General features: G+C 32.4%; 1 protein-coding gene across 2 annotated transcripts in view; it reads left to right on the forward strand.

The window, feature by feature from the left end:
• LOC124369052 (SPRY domain-containing protein 3-like) overlaps positions 1–11248 on the forward strand; it is a 38439-nt gene extending 27191 nt beyond the window's left edge. The window contains exons 5-6 of one of the 2 annotated variants that reach the window (XM_046826753.1): positions 2271–2370; positions 7207–11248. In XM_046826753.1, coding sequence (XP_046682709.1) covers positions 2271–2370; positions 7207–7341 — 235 coding nt within the window. In that variant the 3' untranslated portion in view covers positions 7342–11248. Of the gene's footprint in view, positions 1–2267; positions 2371–7206 lie in introns of both variants that reach the window. The other variant, XM_046826752.1, reaches the window with a different exon arrangement.
• Positions 11249–17464: the final 6216 nt, after the last annotated feature.

Below are 17464 nucleotides of genomic sequence, written 5' to 3' on the forward strand. Positions count from 1 at the left end.
CAGCAATATATCCAAGAACTCATTCTACATGTGGACAAGCTTGGACTTCCCAAGGTAACATGACCACATTGCTACAATACCCGGAGTGCATCTCTGATACCGCCAATCGGACATCGAACTGCCCTTCATAACAAGAAACCCTCAACAATGGGAGCACGACTTTACAATCAGCTCCCAGTGTCCTTCAAACAACTAACTGGAAAGGCAATGAAGAGGAAACTCGATTCGTGGTTATTGGAACATTCTATCTACACTGTTCAAGAATTCACCGAAGAGATCAGCCAGACTTTACACTAAAACTCAATCAACCATAAATGGCAATCATGTATTATTATATTCTGACGCTCAACTGTTCTCAATGCTCATGTCAATAAAGAGATTCTGATTCCGACCTTTAGATCCAACGTGCTAGAGTTATCATATTAAATATACACCTATTATATTGATTTGTACAATAGAATAGACCTACTCCAACAAAGAATGTATCCTATTTTCCATATGCTTATTGTCACATCGTGTGTCGAGGAAGAAAAAATTTCAGGAGTAATAAAGTATTCTTTTTATGAATTGTTCGATGGCTCACATCTATCACATTGTCATCATCACATCTCTACTACTATGTACTATGTGATGCAGAAAAGTTTTTCAGTCTTTAAGTGACAACTACCTACAGTAATACTTGATACTCCCTTGATTGTATATACACAGGCCTTCAGAGATGAGGTTGACTATATTTTCTTGCTGTATCTGTGGATGGGCCTCCCAGATAAGCCAGCACAAGGTCTCCTATGACTGTCAATCTGTGTTTTCCAACTTGAATTATGGTATTTGTTTATTTTTCCAAATCGTTTGAAAACTCAACTGACTTGAGAAATACCAACATTTTATGGAAGTTGTTGACTATTTTCCTTGAGAGATCTTTCTCTAACGTAGAGGTAAAGTAATTGGAGGATTTTACATCCCTGAAATCATGCATGTTGATTTATGTACTTTTGGAAACTCAAGTACATTGGAAAAATCTTTCTTTCTCTGAGGTGTTTTCAAAGGTGGACATCTCAGGAGCTGGGATTGTCACAGTAAATAGAATTATGTTTTTTTAAGGGAAAGGCAAAACAAATTGGAATAAATTAGCCACTGTGAGCACTGAGCACTATCTTTCAATAATTAAGATGATTTATGTTGTCAGTCATTGGATGGAATCTATGACATTGATCTGACCCTCATAGATAAAGAAGTTGAGAATATGTTTTAATGTTCAGATTTGTCTGGTATAAGAGTCTTCTGGGCTTCTTTTATTTGAATGTAAAAGCTGGCTGGTTTGATATGAGCTTAAAGATATATAGGAATATATTTTTAAATATCATATGGAACATTTCATTATTGACATATTCACACTGATCAATTATAATAGATTATCATTCCCAAATAAGGGAAGAACTGCCTGGAATAGCATGCAATTCCAAGAAATTGGACAGTTGCACCTATTAAAATTGATATATTTGATGTCTTCATATAATCTAAGCTGGAAGTACATATGACATTTCTCTGAACATCTATATCCATTCATATAATCAAAGTTTAGATACTTACAGGCATAACAGTTAACAAATAGATACAACCAGTATGAATGTTAACCAGTACACTTTAATGGCAATCTCAATCTTATCTTTATACATCATATTTCGTTGGTATCATACAGAAAGCCTTTGGTGATGAGGAGATCATGCAAATAAAAGAATGGCTTGGACAATTTTAAGATGGTTGAATTTTAATGTAAAACAATTTGTTTTGTGGCCAATACTAAAAATAATGGGAACTTTGAAAGGCAACCATATGAATGCTTTCTCCTTAAATTTATACCTTCTCTATTCATACTACACCAGATTTGAGCATTGGTGATGGAAATGGTCTGATCTGTGGATCATGTCTTCACTATAACAATGCACCAGCTCCTTTATCCAATTTTCATTGTAATTAACACTGTTTAATTTTTATAAAAACAGTTTGGTCAACTTCCTATAATCTTCACTGGGACTGGATCGCCATTACCATATATTGATTCATATCCAAGTAACAGTATAAAGAGTTCCATTATAAATGTTGAAGTATTTTAAAAGAGCAGTCTTATTGTTTGAAAACTAAGTGAACAGGAGAGCATAAATAATGTAGCCAGGAGCGTCGAGAACATTAATTTTTGTGTTTGTTACAAATAATAAATTGTACTGAGCTTCACATAATAGTACTTAATATTTTTTAATTGGTTTTAGAAGAACTCACAACTTATCTTTTGAAGAGTCAAGTAGAGAGCAGGAAGCAAGGAACGAGAGGGCTTCACAAGATGTCAAGATAAATGGTTCTGATTTCGTAGAGGTAAGATTTGTAAATAAACAAGTATGAATTTAATTCGAGCATTACAAGCCTTAATCTTTTTTATTTTATTGTTAAGTATTCTAATTTTGAGGTTTCAAGTAAAATGTTGGAGGACTGGTATGTAATGCATATAATTTTGGCTGTATTATATTAAGCATAATATTAAGATGTTGGTATAAAAATGTAAAATAATATAAATTAAAAATTCGCCTACAAACTCATATGGGGGAATATTTTTAATTTTTGAAAATCCAATGTAAGCAATCATACAATATTTAAACAAATGCTAGTTTTATTATGATTCTGTAGTTGCATAATAGGTTACAAAATATTATCTGTAACTGTTCTCAAATATCCTTTCATATCCAGTAGGAGAAAAAATTAAAATTGGTGGAGAGGGGTTAGAACACAACGTCCATCAATGGAAGAGAGAAGCACATATTGCAACAAATGTAATTGTTCAACAATGCATAACTTTTATTTTGTTTGTAATAAAATGTAGTCGCATAACATATTACACTAAAAAGACAATACGTATTACAAAATATATCTTATGATAGAAAACAATGTCTTTTTGTTAGATTTAGGAATTATATATACTAATATAAAATATATTGTATTTTGTAATAAATACGAGGGCTATTCGGAAAGTAGATTACGTTTTGGAATTAAAAATTAACAAAGTATAGGAAACAATTTTTATCATATACATATGAAAGCCACACTTAAATACTACTTTTCAACATAGTCGCCATTCAAATTTAGGCACTTATCATATCGATGGATGAGCTTGACAATGCCTTCCTCATAAAATTCTGCCGCCTGTGTCTTCAACCAGTTTGTCACTTCTTGCTGCAGCTCTGTGTCGTCGTCAAAGCGCTGCGTTGCCAGCCACTTCTTCATTGTTGGGAACAAGTGGTAGTCACTTGGTGCAAGATTTGGGCTGTATGGTGAATGAGGAAACAACTCCCACTGGAATGATTCGAGAACTTCACGTGTGCGATTTGCCGTGTGAGGTCGAGCGTTATCGTGAATCAACAGAATTTTCGAGCTCAACTTTCCCCTACGCTTGTTTTGGATCGCTCTTCTGAGGTTGTTTAACGTTTGGCAATACCTTTCTGAGTTGATTGTAGTGCCTCGTTCCAGGAAATCAACAAGAATTACACCTTTCTTGTCCCAAAAAAACCGTCGCCATAACCTTTCTTGCCGACATCGTTTGCAAACATTTTCTTGGTTTGTGAGGTGAACTTGTGTGTCCCCACTCCATTGACTGCAATTTGGTCTCGCAGTTAACATGTTTCACCCATGTTTCATCGCCAGTTACGATGCGATCGAGTAGTGATTCACCCTCTTTGTCGTAAGCATCCAAAATTGTTAACGCTGCAGCCATGCGCTGGTTTTTGTGGACGTTGGTCAGGATTTTCGGTACCCATCTTGCACAAAACTTGTGGAAGCCAAGCTTATCAGTGACGATTTCGTATAACAAAGTTCGTGAAATTTGAGGGAAACTAAGCGAGAGTTCCGTTATGGTTAACCGTCGATTTTCTCGGACCTTTGCGTCAACTTTCTCAACAAGTTCGTCAGTCACTATGCTGGGTCTTCCACTTCGCTCTTCGTCATGAACATTTGTTCGGCCATTTTTAAACTTAATGACCCATTGTCGCACTCCACCTTCAGTGATAATGTTGTTCCCATAAACTTCACACAACTGCCGATAGATTTCTATAGGCTTACAGTTTTTGGCAGTCAAAAACCTAATTACTGCGTGCACCTCACAGTTGGCGGGATTTTCAATTGCGGCAGACATTTCAAACAGGCACTGTGACTAGACGCGTTACAACACGAACTTCCCGCTAGCACGGCTGGATAGCCACTGAGCGGTGGGACGTCCTGACACCAAGATGGCCGCGCTAGTCCCGCCCCTGACGGCCACAGCGCAAAACGTAATCAACTTTCTGAACAGCCCTCGTAGAACATAAAGTGTTAACCTTTTGGGGTATATTTGTTCCCCACCAGGTTAACTCACCAGGTGCAATTAATTTCAAGTGAATATGCTTATATTTCAATATTCCTTATGCACGTATACTATAAACCAATAAATTGTAATAAAGTCTGGTTTTTTCAAGGAAAGCATTCTTACCATAGTTGTACAAAGTGAAATAATGCAAAATAAATTTTATTCATTAATTTTCAAATTTTAAAATAAAGTAAAAATACATTTTTGTTCAGGGTTTTTACCTACTTTATTTCTTTCTGAGCCAAAACTGTAAGAAAGTAACCATCATATGTATTAGTCATGTTCTAAATACCTACATAATTAAGTTCATGGCTTAGGCAAACATGTCATTTGAAAATAAAAATGTATATTGTGCTATATATTACAACATATTTGATTCAGTTAAATACCTCCATTTTAGCTCATGAAAGTATTAGTATTAATTACATTGGTAAACTGTAGAAGTAGATTAGTTGATTTGCTCTTTCGAATGAAGTAGGCTACTTGAAACATATATCAATATGATAGTAAAAGAAAACTAAAAATAAATAAGTTGTTACTTTACAGTTACCAATGGCTTATTGAACTGTTGTAAAATTAAAAACGAACAAAAGGAAAATTTACTGTCTGGACCTTTTTACAAAATATACACATCACCCTACAGTTATGCCTAGGCAACACGAGTTAGGATGGAATCTAGGTTTGCGTGGGCCTATGCATAGGCCCTAGCTGGAGCTAAAGGTTGTTATTCGGCCTCGTTGTCTTCTATATCACGATCACTTATACTTTTATCATAAGAAATAGCAAAATCAGGATTAATATCATCAACACTATCTAAATCATACAGTGCATCCTCAATGTTTTAATCGTTCAAAACAATTGCCTCGGCTCATTGATGCTATTTCAGTTGAAAGTGAAAACTCACTTCACATGTTTCTTGTTGACAATGAAGTAATCATAATACATCTGTATCTATTCCTAAACAAACGGATTCAAAACAAATGTTTAACCAAACAGCATCTGAGGCTACAAGTCGTTGGTCAGCTGAAAATAAACACTACACAGGTTTTCAACATATTTAAGCAGAATGACTTTTGGTTAGATATTCATGTCGCATCAGATCTAGGAAAATGCTGTGTCATTGGTAGGGAGATATTTTTCTCTTATAGGGGTCCTCAATGTAAATCATTCAAGAATATCAAATAGCAATTGGTTTGAGAATTTCGTGGGTGGGGGGGGGGGGTATTTAGTGTTTTTAAAGTAGTTTTTGAAATTGCCAATAGACAAAAACTACTGTTTATTATTAATGTCAAATTTGTCACTGAAGAATAATTCAGTGTATTCTCTCTTTTTCAGTTTATTAGCCGCTAGTGGCTCATGATGTAATATTTCAGATGCTTTTTGAAATGTTTATTGTTTTATTGTGTTCAAATATGTGTTTTGTTTAGAATGAATTTTAAAGTTTTAATACTTTTATGTATTATGAAACCTCTGTAGTCCAATCTAAAGGGAAGCAAATATCATTATTTTCTAATATCTAATAGTTACAACCTTATTTTTTAATTATAGAATGCTAAAAACAAATATTATGGTGTATAATATTCATTTCAATTGTTTAAAACAATTTCTATTAACAGATTTCATTCTTGTAATTGTGAGTCTATTTAGAAATGCATATAATTCTATTTATTTATTGTAATTTTCATTGCACTTTAAGTGAAATAAATGTAGAACATAAGTTGTCTATAGAGTTAACCATTTGATTATCATTAAGTCTGTAGAAATGTGGGCAATAGTTTGGCAGTTACCTCCTAATAAGGAACAGATACTAAATTAATGAATTACTAGTTGAGGAATATACATAATGAATACTTGTCACATTTTAGAAGTTATGAAAGTAAATAAAAAGACTCGCTCTTGAAAAACTATTGAAAATACTTTTAACAAAAACCCTCATTAAATGTACAATTAATAATAATAATGTCTTTAATTAACAAATTTGAATCTTTGGGATGGAGTAAATGGTTTTTAAACTATTAGTTTATATTAAACTGACCTCATTTGTAAATTATACCTTGAAAAATATCTAAATTAAGTGACTTTTATACTTATAAGAGTAGGTTTCAGGTCCTGTTACTTTCAATATAAAAAAAAATAAATAAATAAATAAATGAAATTTAAAATCTGGAATGAATTAGTCTGAAGAAATATGTCTAACTTAAGCGCGTTCAATTGTAATAAACAAGTTCAAAATACTAGGTTAAATCACCAAAAGAATCAGAAGATCCATATTTTAAAATGCTAAATAATGTTTGTTGGTGTTCTTCACACAAAAATGGAACAATGGTGGGTCAGAAGAGTACCTGCTTCCATTTGGTGGATTTTTGCCTTAAATGGAATGCTAAGTTAAAGCTAACTCTATAGAATGTAAATGTTTTGTGTTTGTAGGTGTTCTTCACAACAAAATGGAGCAATGGTGGAAGTCAGAAGAGTACTGCTTCCATTTGGTGGATTTTTGCCTTAAATGGAATGCTAAGTTAAAGCTAACTCTATAGAATGTAAATGTTTTGTGTTTGTAGGTGTTCTTCACAAAAAATGGAACAATGGTGGAAGTCAGAATAGTACTGCTTCCATTTGGTGGATTTTTGCCTTAAATGGAATGCTAAGTTAAAGCTAACTCTATAGAATATAAATGTTTTGTGTTTGTAGGTGTTCTTCACAACAAAATGGAACAATGGTGGAAGTCAGAAGAGTACTGCTTCCATTTGGTGGATTTTTGCCTTAAATGGAATGCTAAGTTAAAGCTAACTCTATAGAATGTAAATGTTTTGTGTTTGTAGGTGTTCTTCACAAAAAATGGAACAATGGTGGGAGTCAGAAGAGTAACGCTTCCATGTGGTGGATTTTTGCCTTCAATTGGAATGCTAAGTTTCCATGAAAAGGTTAAAGTAAATTTAAAGCCCTTAACAGGCTGACAAATGAACTGTCACCAAGTCATAACAATGGCATTTCTTTAAGAAAACTACAAAGGGCATGGCGTTATTGCTTCTCCAAGACAAGCAAGCGTGGGGTCCCACAGCGAGGAATACTATAGCGAGGAATCTGTCAAGAATCCCACAAAGAAGAATCTCATAGGTAGAAATCTCACAGCAGGGAGTCCCACAACAAGGAATCCCATCATAGTGAAGAATATCATAGCTCAGAGTCCCACAGCAAGGTGCCTAGCTGTAGGATTCTTTCTTGTGAGTTGCCTCGCTATGGGACTCTTTGTAGTGAGACTCCGAGCTATGTGACTGATTTATTGACTTTTTCCCATAAGAAGGAAAAGTGATGGGAAGAATACGAATGGAGGGGAAGGCTAGATTAGCATTTCCTGTTTGGGGAGTTTCTCCTTCATGGGAGGGAGATTGTTTGCTAATAAATGGTTGTCCTCGCACACACTGTCACACGCCCAACCCTGCCTACCTGCTGTCGCTTTTGTTTCGATGACCCACATACCAGGCTCTAATCTGCGAAACTGCTGATTTTTGTTTTTATTTTAAGTCAGTATGTTGTAATTTTATAATTCCACATTTAATTTAATGAAAATGGAGTCCAAACACAAAATGCCTACGACATTCCTGACGTATCTTACAAATAAAGGAGTTAGTGATCAACACACCTTTGTAATTTCAATTATAATTCTTTAATATTTAGTACTTTTTTTAATAAATACCTATTAATGAAGCAAATAAATAATATATTACAAAAGTTTAAAGTTTTAACAATATTGTTTATGATAAATAAAATAGATCAGTTTTTAATTTTATAATTTATGTTAAACATTTAGCTTAATCATTATCGCTATTAGGTTAACAGTAGGCTAATTACATTATCGGTTTTTGTTCTAATATATTTTACTTAAACTTTAACGACATTTTTTATATATCACTTTTTAGAGTACCCTAAAACAATTGTATGATGAGCTATCCTTTGATGGCAAGAAAGATAAGGTTTGATTAAGATTGGCATTAGGATAATATTTATTTTCTATTTTGATAGCAAAATATTGAACTTTATTTTGAACTAATTTATCTTGGCTTTGAGGTTATGGTATCCAACAACTTAATTGTAAGCCAAGGATCCTTCCATCAACTTAAATGAAGCTGAAATTTAATGAGTATTTATATTCATCTACCATCCTAACTGATAGAAACCATGCCCTGCAAGATTATTTTAATCCTCTGAGCGTCCACCATCACATTTTACGTCAATATAGCTTTTTATTAAATACCATTGATGCAAATTGTGAAAATAAATAAGTGCTCGCCAGCAGGCTAGAAATAATTGTATCACTGCTATTATCAGATAAAGTCTATAGGCCTACCTCGTATATTATAGTAATTATAATCTCATGAATTGTTCCTCAGTTTTAGTTTTGGGAGGGTAGAATTGATAATCAGACCCGGTTTTTATATTGATCTTAATAAACAATACCTGTATTGCTTAGATACAGCCATAGAGATATAATGAACCGATACTAATTAATTAATGAATTTAATAGTTGCTCAAGACATATGAACCAACGTAAATACATTTTAAGATTGTGAACATTATATTTGCTAAGTAATTTCATTTAAAGTACATTGTTAGTTAACTTTAGAAAACTAGCCAAATTATCATTGAAATGTGATAACCTGTTTTTTTCTTGGTTTGGATGTTTGTTTTGTATGATTCTTTAGTATTTAAATTAGATTATTCTTTTTACCTATTCTACCTGTTTGATGGTTATGGTTCCTTTATTATTTATGATGTTGAGACATTGTCATCCTCTATGTAAACATCCCATATGTATTAAAGGAATCTATTTAATTTTAATCATATGACTAATTTAGTATTTTACATACGTTGATAATTCTATTATTCAATATATGAAGTAATGAAGATAATAACTAAACTATATAAAACCCGGGTCTGCTTATCATGCTCTGCCCCTTTGAGATAGTATATATTATGTACGTTACCTAACATAAAAAGGGAACATTTATGGTTAAGAAACATGAAATAAGGAAGATATGGCGGTTGACTAGGGAAGACTGGCTGGCTTTGGCGTAGGCCAGGTAGTTCTCGGATAGGCTGGCCAGTCTCTTAAGTAGGTCTGACTGTCAATTACTTAGTTTAGGTGAGTTTTCATTAGTTTACCTCCAATTAAAAACAGTTAAATTTTACACAATACTCTCAGTTAGGCTGGTAGGGGCTCAAATATACCTGAGAGTCAGGTAGTTATGTTTAAAATTAGGTTATGATTTAAAGATTTGGAAGTGGTTATTGAAAAATCTGTGATTAAAGGCACTTTTTTGCCAGTTATACACATTATCATTTTAGAAATCTGTAGATTATGTTGTACTCTAGCAAAACTATAACGGTTTATGGTAAAAGCACCGTTTTTGCTGTTATAACGTTATTTTGTGTTTTGATCAAATTAACTTATACAAATATTTGCTATTTATTTCCATAGTTTAGTAACAACTGTTGTATGTAAATTGTTATACAGGGTGTAAAAAAGTCCCGCACTGGCTTGGTAACTCCTGAACGATTACAGGTAAAGCAATAAAACTTGGTACATCATTACTGCATGGACTGGAAGTAACTTCCATTTTTTGTCATATCAGTAGAAAATCTTAAATGAGAGCATTGTGATTTTGTTGGTATGTAATTGTCTGTTTCTGAACACAGATTACAAAAGTCTAAAGAAATAAACAATAAAAACTGTACATACAATAACTTGCAGAACTTACATGTATAATTATTTATCAACTTTAAACCATAAAAAACTGATTGGTTTGTGATATTACAAGCAGTTATTGTAAAGCAGTTAGAGTTAAGTACTTTTTCAAAAATATTGAGTTTTAATTATTCTTGTTGAAATTAAAGTACAATTTATAATAGTGAATTTATTGTGTTGCATTTTGTCCAACTATAGACTACTATATTTTAACAATATGTCAGATAATAATTGAGAGGCTTACGAAATGGTATGACATTTTTGTTTTGACCAGACTACTTTTATGAGGACAGTGGGACTGTATGATGGTGCAAAAAAAACAGCTTCAAACTGGTAACTTTAGACACGTCAAAATAATCTTAAAAGAGATTAAAGCATAATAAATGTTCTCTTCTTTGTAAAATTGTAGGCTAATAATTTCTATCAAGATTGATAATAAAATCTCTAACAAATCATAAAACATCTAAAACACTCATCTACACAATTTTCTGCAAAATACAGAATAAGCAAACATTACCAAAAGTTTTGAAATATGCACGCACTAGTGACGCCATTTAATCCTGGTGCGACAGAGAGAATTTCCCTTTTCGACACCAAAGTTCCCTACGCAATTCAGGCCTTCCGCTCCAACGCCTCGCTGTGGGACTCTTTGTTAAAACATTCCTCGCTATGGGATTCCTTGTTAAAAAATTCCTTGCTGTGATACAATTCAATATTCAACGTTATGGGAGTGTTCTGCGATTTTACTGTTGTGTGTCACAGCAAGGAATCCCACAACAAAGAATTAAACAGCAAATATTATCACAACTAGGTGCCTTGTTGTGACACGCTGAACTATTATACGCCTTGCTGTGGGATTCCTCGCTGTGGGACCAAACCCAAGGAAGCACCAGAAGCAAGAAATGCTGTTGGCACAGGAAGTGATGTGGTGATACTTTATTGTGAGAACAGTATTAGTTACTGCTGTAATGATACGGGTACTAGTAATGACAGACGTTAACATCTCTGAACATTACGAATGTTAGTGTTTAAGTCCACACTCATGCAATATTTTTGATACAGTATAGTGGTACTGAACTTTGTCAAAATATTGAGAATAAACCATTCTTATTTCTTAGTATACGTATATTATTTTGTATCATATTAATTAAGTGTTATAAGATATTCAAAATGTAATCAAGTATGACCTTGATTTGTAAAGTAAATAAATGATCGGTGTAACACAAGTAAAAGAGATATAAAAAACTTTTATTTATAAAATGTTTGTTTTGTTAGATCAATCTTTATTAATCAGTAGCGTTGTGTTCAGTTTTTTATGTTGATTGATAAGAGAATTGTCTTTAACCAAATACAATATTAATTCGTCAATAGATTTAAAGAATATTAAGAAAACATCAATACATGTGATGATTATTTAGAAATTAGTACTTTTCTACACTCAAGTAAAACCTTTTATGTAAAGATAATTGATGCTGCTTACTCTGGACTACTGACCAAAACCGTCTTTCCCACATCTCAGTATACACCATGATTGATAAATAAGTACAATAATTTAAATGTAATGAGCTTTAAACCCCATGATTATGCTAGTAAACAAACGATTAAGGAAAACAATTGAACGAACTGAACAATTGGTATTGGGGGAGGGTTGCAAAGTATACCTAGGGTGAATGGTTGAATAGGGATAGACTCACTGAGTGTAGACTTCTGCACAGGATATTGGTTGTGGTTGGGCACAGTAATTGGACAGTCACTTTGCAGAGTCATCTCTAATGAATACTCTTTATTTTTCCAAAACTTAACAATAGAGAGATAAGTCAGGGAAAAGAGAAGGAAAGTATATGTCACAATAAAGAGCAACATCTAAAAAGTCAGTGGATAAAGGAGGCTCATTACAATAGGTGTGGATATAATGCCGCAACATAGGATAAGTGGAACAGGACCCTTAGACATCCATACACAACTACCGCTACATTAAAACAAATGATCAAAGATGGTCAGACCCCTGGTCAAGGTATGCTCATGTAGTGTAACACTGTCAGCCAATAGGAATTGCATACAATATTTAGTTTATAGTACAAGAAGAGATTACATAAAAGCTAACAAGGTATGTCACTATATAATACATCACATTATACTACTTTCAGTCTTCCAGTTGAACCTATTGGACTTAATCTCACTACTGACTGTGATAGTCCCAGTTATAGCCTATAATGATTTATGGAAATGTACAGAACTGGTAAAGTCTCATGAACATAAGCCTGCAACTGTACTAATAAAGACGATAGGTTAAACATGTGTTTCATTAAGACCTTCTTTAAATAAGCTATTTATTAGTAACAAAAATCATTGGCTTCCCATTGATAAAAAGCATGTTTTATAATTAATTTTCTTAAATTCTGTATATTGCAACCCAATATTTTTTAACCTGTGCTTATTTTTTTAAAACCACAAAATTCTGCTTTTTTCTCTCTATGGTAAATACAAGCTGTGAAAATAATTATATACCATACTTTTATCTCTCCTGTATATAAATCACACCTGTTTCGTTTCGTATAAATATGTGTCAGTATAAATAATTGCCCCAACTGCACTGGTGTCAGGTAGAGGGTTAATAATAGTTTAATTAAACTTATGTTGTAACTTCCGTAATAACAGTTCTTGTTTAGGTTATTTGTAACAAAAAAGTAAATACCATTATAGATAACCACACACCAGCCATCTGAATACTGGGAGTCATGCAGAGTAACAATTGAACTGTTAAACCTTGTTGTAAAACTACTTAAATTTCAATTTCCTACATAATAAATTTAATTATGAGTTGAATCTATCATATTAAGTTATATTTTGTTCAATGTAACTGGTGAGGCCAAGTCTATGTAATGTTGTGAATGAATAAATAAATATACATATACATTCTTTACAGACATCAACACACAATGGAAGTTATGGACAAATTAAATAAAATACACACACTACTACAGTAAAGTTAAATGGAAACTCAGCATGAGTCATAGAGAGCAGGTGACATCACAAATCACATTCAAATGCTTTTAAATTTTAAAGTGAAACTACTTATAAGCATAGTCTATAAAAGTCTACTTTTTGTAATATCAGTAATACCTCATCATCACAGGAGGATATCCGACGTGGAGGTTGTTTGAAAATCTTAAGTGAAATTTCTTCATATTGAATATTATTTGATTAAAATATAAATGAGCTAATTGGACAGTAAACATTTCACAATAAATGTTATAGTATATGTGAGGTTTATCAGAAATAGATTCAAGATAAAATAGAAATAAGAAATTAAAAATGTGTCACTAGTAGGAGCCTTGTAAAATATGAAATATTTACCATTAATTTAAACCGCATATTTGATACATGGGTTTCAGTTAGATTAAGTATGTTAAGAGTCAAAAATAGTGCCAAAAATAACATTAAGGTGGTGCAATCGATTTTAGGTTGTTATTTTTTATTAATATTATATAGTCGCAATCCTTCAATATATCCTTCCTGAAGACAAAAAAAAACAAACATTTTTTGGGCCACTTCACGAGAAATTATAGAAATTTGAAGTAGTCATTTTATAATCAGGCCTAAGGAGAAACGGCTGTTGATAACGATTTCAAATTGTTACAGTAAGTAGGTAAAATATGATTGGAGGAGGGATTGACACATTTATTATTTTGAAAAACATAAGTTAATTTTTCCACTATATTTAAAATATTACTGAAAAAAATATTAATTTTACATATTTTGGAATTTAAAATATGTTACTCCCTCTGGAAGAATGGTATCTAAAATTCAGTGTTTTTGAACTATGAAAAACGTAATGATATGGACACTGCGCGCTTTTGGATTTTCAGTCTGCTTCCTCCACCAACGGAAGTCCCTTGCCAAGCCTTACCCCTCCAGCGAAGCGAATCTCTTAGTTACTCCTTTCCTTCGAACTGCACTTGATGTCTTCGTTCTTGGCTGTATCATAACCAAACAAATAATTTTACAAGGCTAAATCTCACAGTCTGGCTTGAGTTAAGACAATTTTGCATAAAAATGTTTTAAATGAAAGGCTATCATGTTGCACACTTATTTAATTACAGTCTGAATGAAGATATATGTATATAATGTTATACTAATAAGTTTTAATAATTAAACCATTCAAAACATCGTTAGATATGAAAATTACAGTGGATTGAATGAACGTCAACTCTTGAACACTAGGGCGCTTTACGCGACCTGGGCTACATGCTTTACAACTTTGCATTTCTTTTTTGATAACGTAAAAGAATAATGAAAATTATTGTTTTCTTTGAAAATATAATAACAACACTACCCTAATTGTAATCATTCAGGTTAGAATAAATATTCTAACCACCTTATTATAAATTACCTGTCTATAAATATAGAGGCAGGAAAATTACAAAAACCATATAAATTGATCAATTGTCAAGGCTATGCATTTGACACAGAATATATTATTATCTCATAATTTGCCTCAAAGTAAAACAGTTGAAGATAAGAATTAGGTTTTTACGGGATTTATGCAAAAGATACATTCAGATGAGGAATGGACTTGTGTTTTATTTTTAAATAACTATTTTCTTAAAGGATAACTATATTAACAAATATGTCATTTTCTAAAATTATGATTATAAAAATATAATTTCCTTAAGTCATAAATCATTAACAAAAGTGTCACTTCCTGAAGGTATTAGTTACAGAATTAATACAATCAAAGGTTTAACTCACATACATATTGCAATTTTTTTATATTTTGAGTAGTTTTTATTTGAGTCTGGTTACATAATTAACTAAATTTTCTAATATAAATGTCTATAATAATAATAGATCACTTCTCAAAGAGAGGTTATTCATTGAGAAGTTAACCTAAGGTTGACGGCCTATCCTTGAGGTCTGTCATCATTAACTTTGATCTGCCTGTCTGTCTGAATGTATCTCAATAAAGAACTGACTTATAGACACGAAATTTTGCATACTCCATTTTTATAGAAGAAACATCGAGTTCGATAATGGTGCATATCCAATTTTAGAATTTCAATGAGCTCCATTGAAGACTACCACTGACATAATTTATTTTTTGTTTACCGAGGAGATGAAAAGTTACTAGCTCCTCGTGGGCCACCTGGATGGGGTGATCATACACCTCAGAGAGAAGAGTAGGGATGAAGTGGCCCCTCCTGCCAACTACAGATAGCCCGTGCATTGGAATAGTTGAATGAGAAGTCCCGCGCGTTCTTGCTCCATACTCCTCTGGATTTTATTTAGTTCAATACCTGGCAAACCTATTAAAATGTATCACTATATTTTCAGCTTATTCTCTCAGAGTTAAACCCCTTTCAGTAGTTTGGTACCGCATACACACACACACACACACACACAGATATATATATATATAAATTAATCTTGCAAGCTGATTGTTGCAGGATAAGGCACAATTACATTTATTTCATTAAACCTTGATTTTACAACTTAATTAATAACAGGCACTTAATCTGACAAACCTTTTAAAATGTATCACTGTGTTTTCAGCTTATACTCTGAGTTAAACCCCTTTCAGTAGTTTGGTGCAGCATACACATATTTAAATTACAGTTTCATAGCTGGATGTTGCAGGATGCAGCACAATTAAATTGATTTAATTAAACCTTGATTTTACAACGTAATTAATGACAGGCAATTAACCTTGTTTACATACAAATAAATCAATACAACTGAGTATCGAAAGGCCCAACAAGGCTTACGGAAAACCTCGTTACATACTGTGGCGTAGCTAGAACAAATTCGAGGTTGGATTAAACATCCAGGAGGATAAAAAGAGCCCTACTCGCAAAATTTAGGAATTTGTTTACAAGTGAATTCTCAAGCTAATTGTACTTTTTTAATTTGCTTATTCACTCAAATTTGATTTTAATCATTCATGCATACAAACATTTAAACTTTCAAAATATTCGAGACTTGTGTTCTTAGCATAGCTCACAGTGGAGAAAAAGCTAGAAGTTTCTCTGGAATTAAGCCTTTTGAGTGACAATGGGAAACTTCAATAAATTGTATAAATTAGTATAAATGTAATTGTATCATAAATCTGTATATTCGTATCATTAGAGATCAGTAGGCTAAATTATTTTCATCGTATGTATTATATAGATATTTCTACGCAACCATTAAAGTGGTGTTTAAAATTGTAAACCAAACATATACTCATATATGATCTTAAACTAAATTTGTCAGTTACGTTACTAAAATCTAGTTAGAAAATATTTGTATTTATTAACGATATCACGTGTTAGGTACTTAAGTCAGGTAGTTGTGATTTATTTTGTAATATTTCTACAATTATGGTTTTGTTGAACATTTGCTTACAAGTTTATTTTTTAATTCACTTCGGTTCTAGTTCTTAACACATCTACCATGATAACTATTTATTACAGCTTTTGTAGTGTAATTATTAAATTACTTACTACCAAGTAAGGACTCTATATTATAATATGTTGCTTTTTCCCTGTTAATTTTAATAGCTTTCCAATAAAACAAATATATATATATATATATATATATATATATATATATATATATATATATATATATATATATATATATATATATATATATATATTTACCATGGTTTTAAGCCTATATGCAAAATATGATGAAAATATGACACTTATTCCTTGTGCACCTTCTCACATTTTATCAAGTGTCTTTGGAGTTATAAAGAAAGTTCAATATTAATATAATTAATTCGATAAACATTAATGTAGTATATGCTCTATATATTTTTTATGTTTTGTAGATACGTTCGTATATAAAACAACTCATTAATTCGTAATAGATAAAGGTAATCAGAACCGTTCCGAACTGAACTGAGGTCTCTTACAGCCGTATGTTCGGGGTTTGTCGGAACTGCTCGGTTCTGATTAGCCGCATTTTCAGAATTTGTTGTTGGTACTCGTTACTCATCGGCTCTACCCCCACTCTTTCTCACCGAGGTGTATGATTATCCCATCCAGGTGGCCCACGAGGAGCTCGTTATAAAGTTTTTTTTTTTAATACTGTCAGCCACTGTCCGCAAGGAATATCAAGAATGAAATAAGCTATAGATTTCAAATTTTAGACAGCAATTTCGGCGAAGCGTATTATGCGACATGTGGTATGACATACTCTACCTTGATTATGTGTGTGTGTTACACGGTACTAAATAAAAATATTGTTACCAATATCTACTGGAATAGTTAAAAGGTTTTCGTGTTGTCCTATATAATATCGTAAAATCCGATATACTATCGTATTGATAGAATCCACCATAATACTTT

Source organism: Homalodisca vitripennis, chromosome X (genome assembly GCF_021130785.1).
Source record: "Homalodisca vitripennis isolate AUS2020 chromosome X, UT_GWSS_2.1, whole genome shotgun sequence".
Lineage (NCBI taxonomy): Eukaryota > Metazoa > Arthropoda > Insecta > Hemiptera > Cicadellidae > Homalodisca > Homalodisca vitripennis.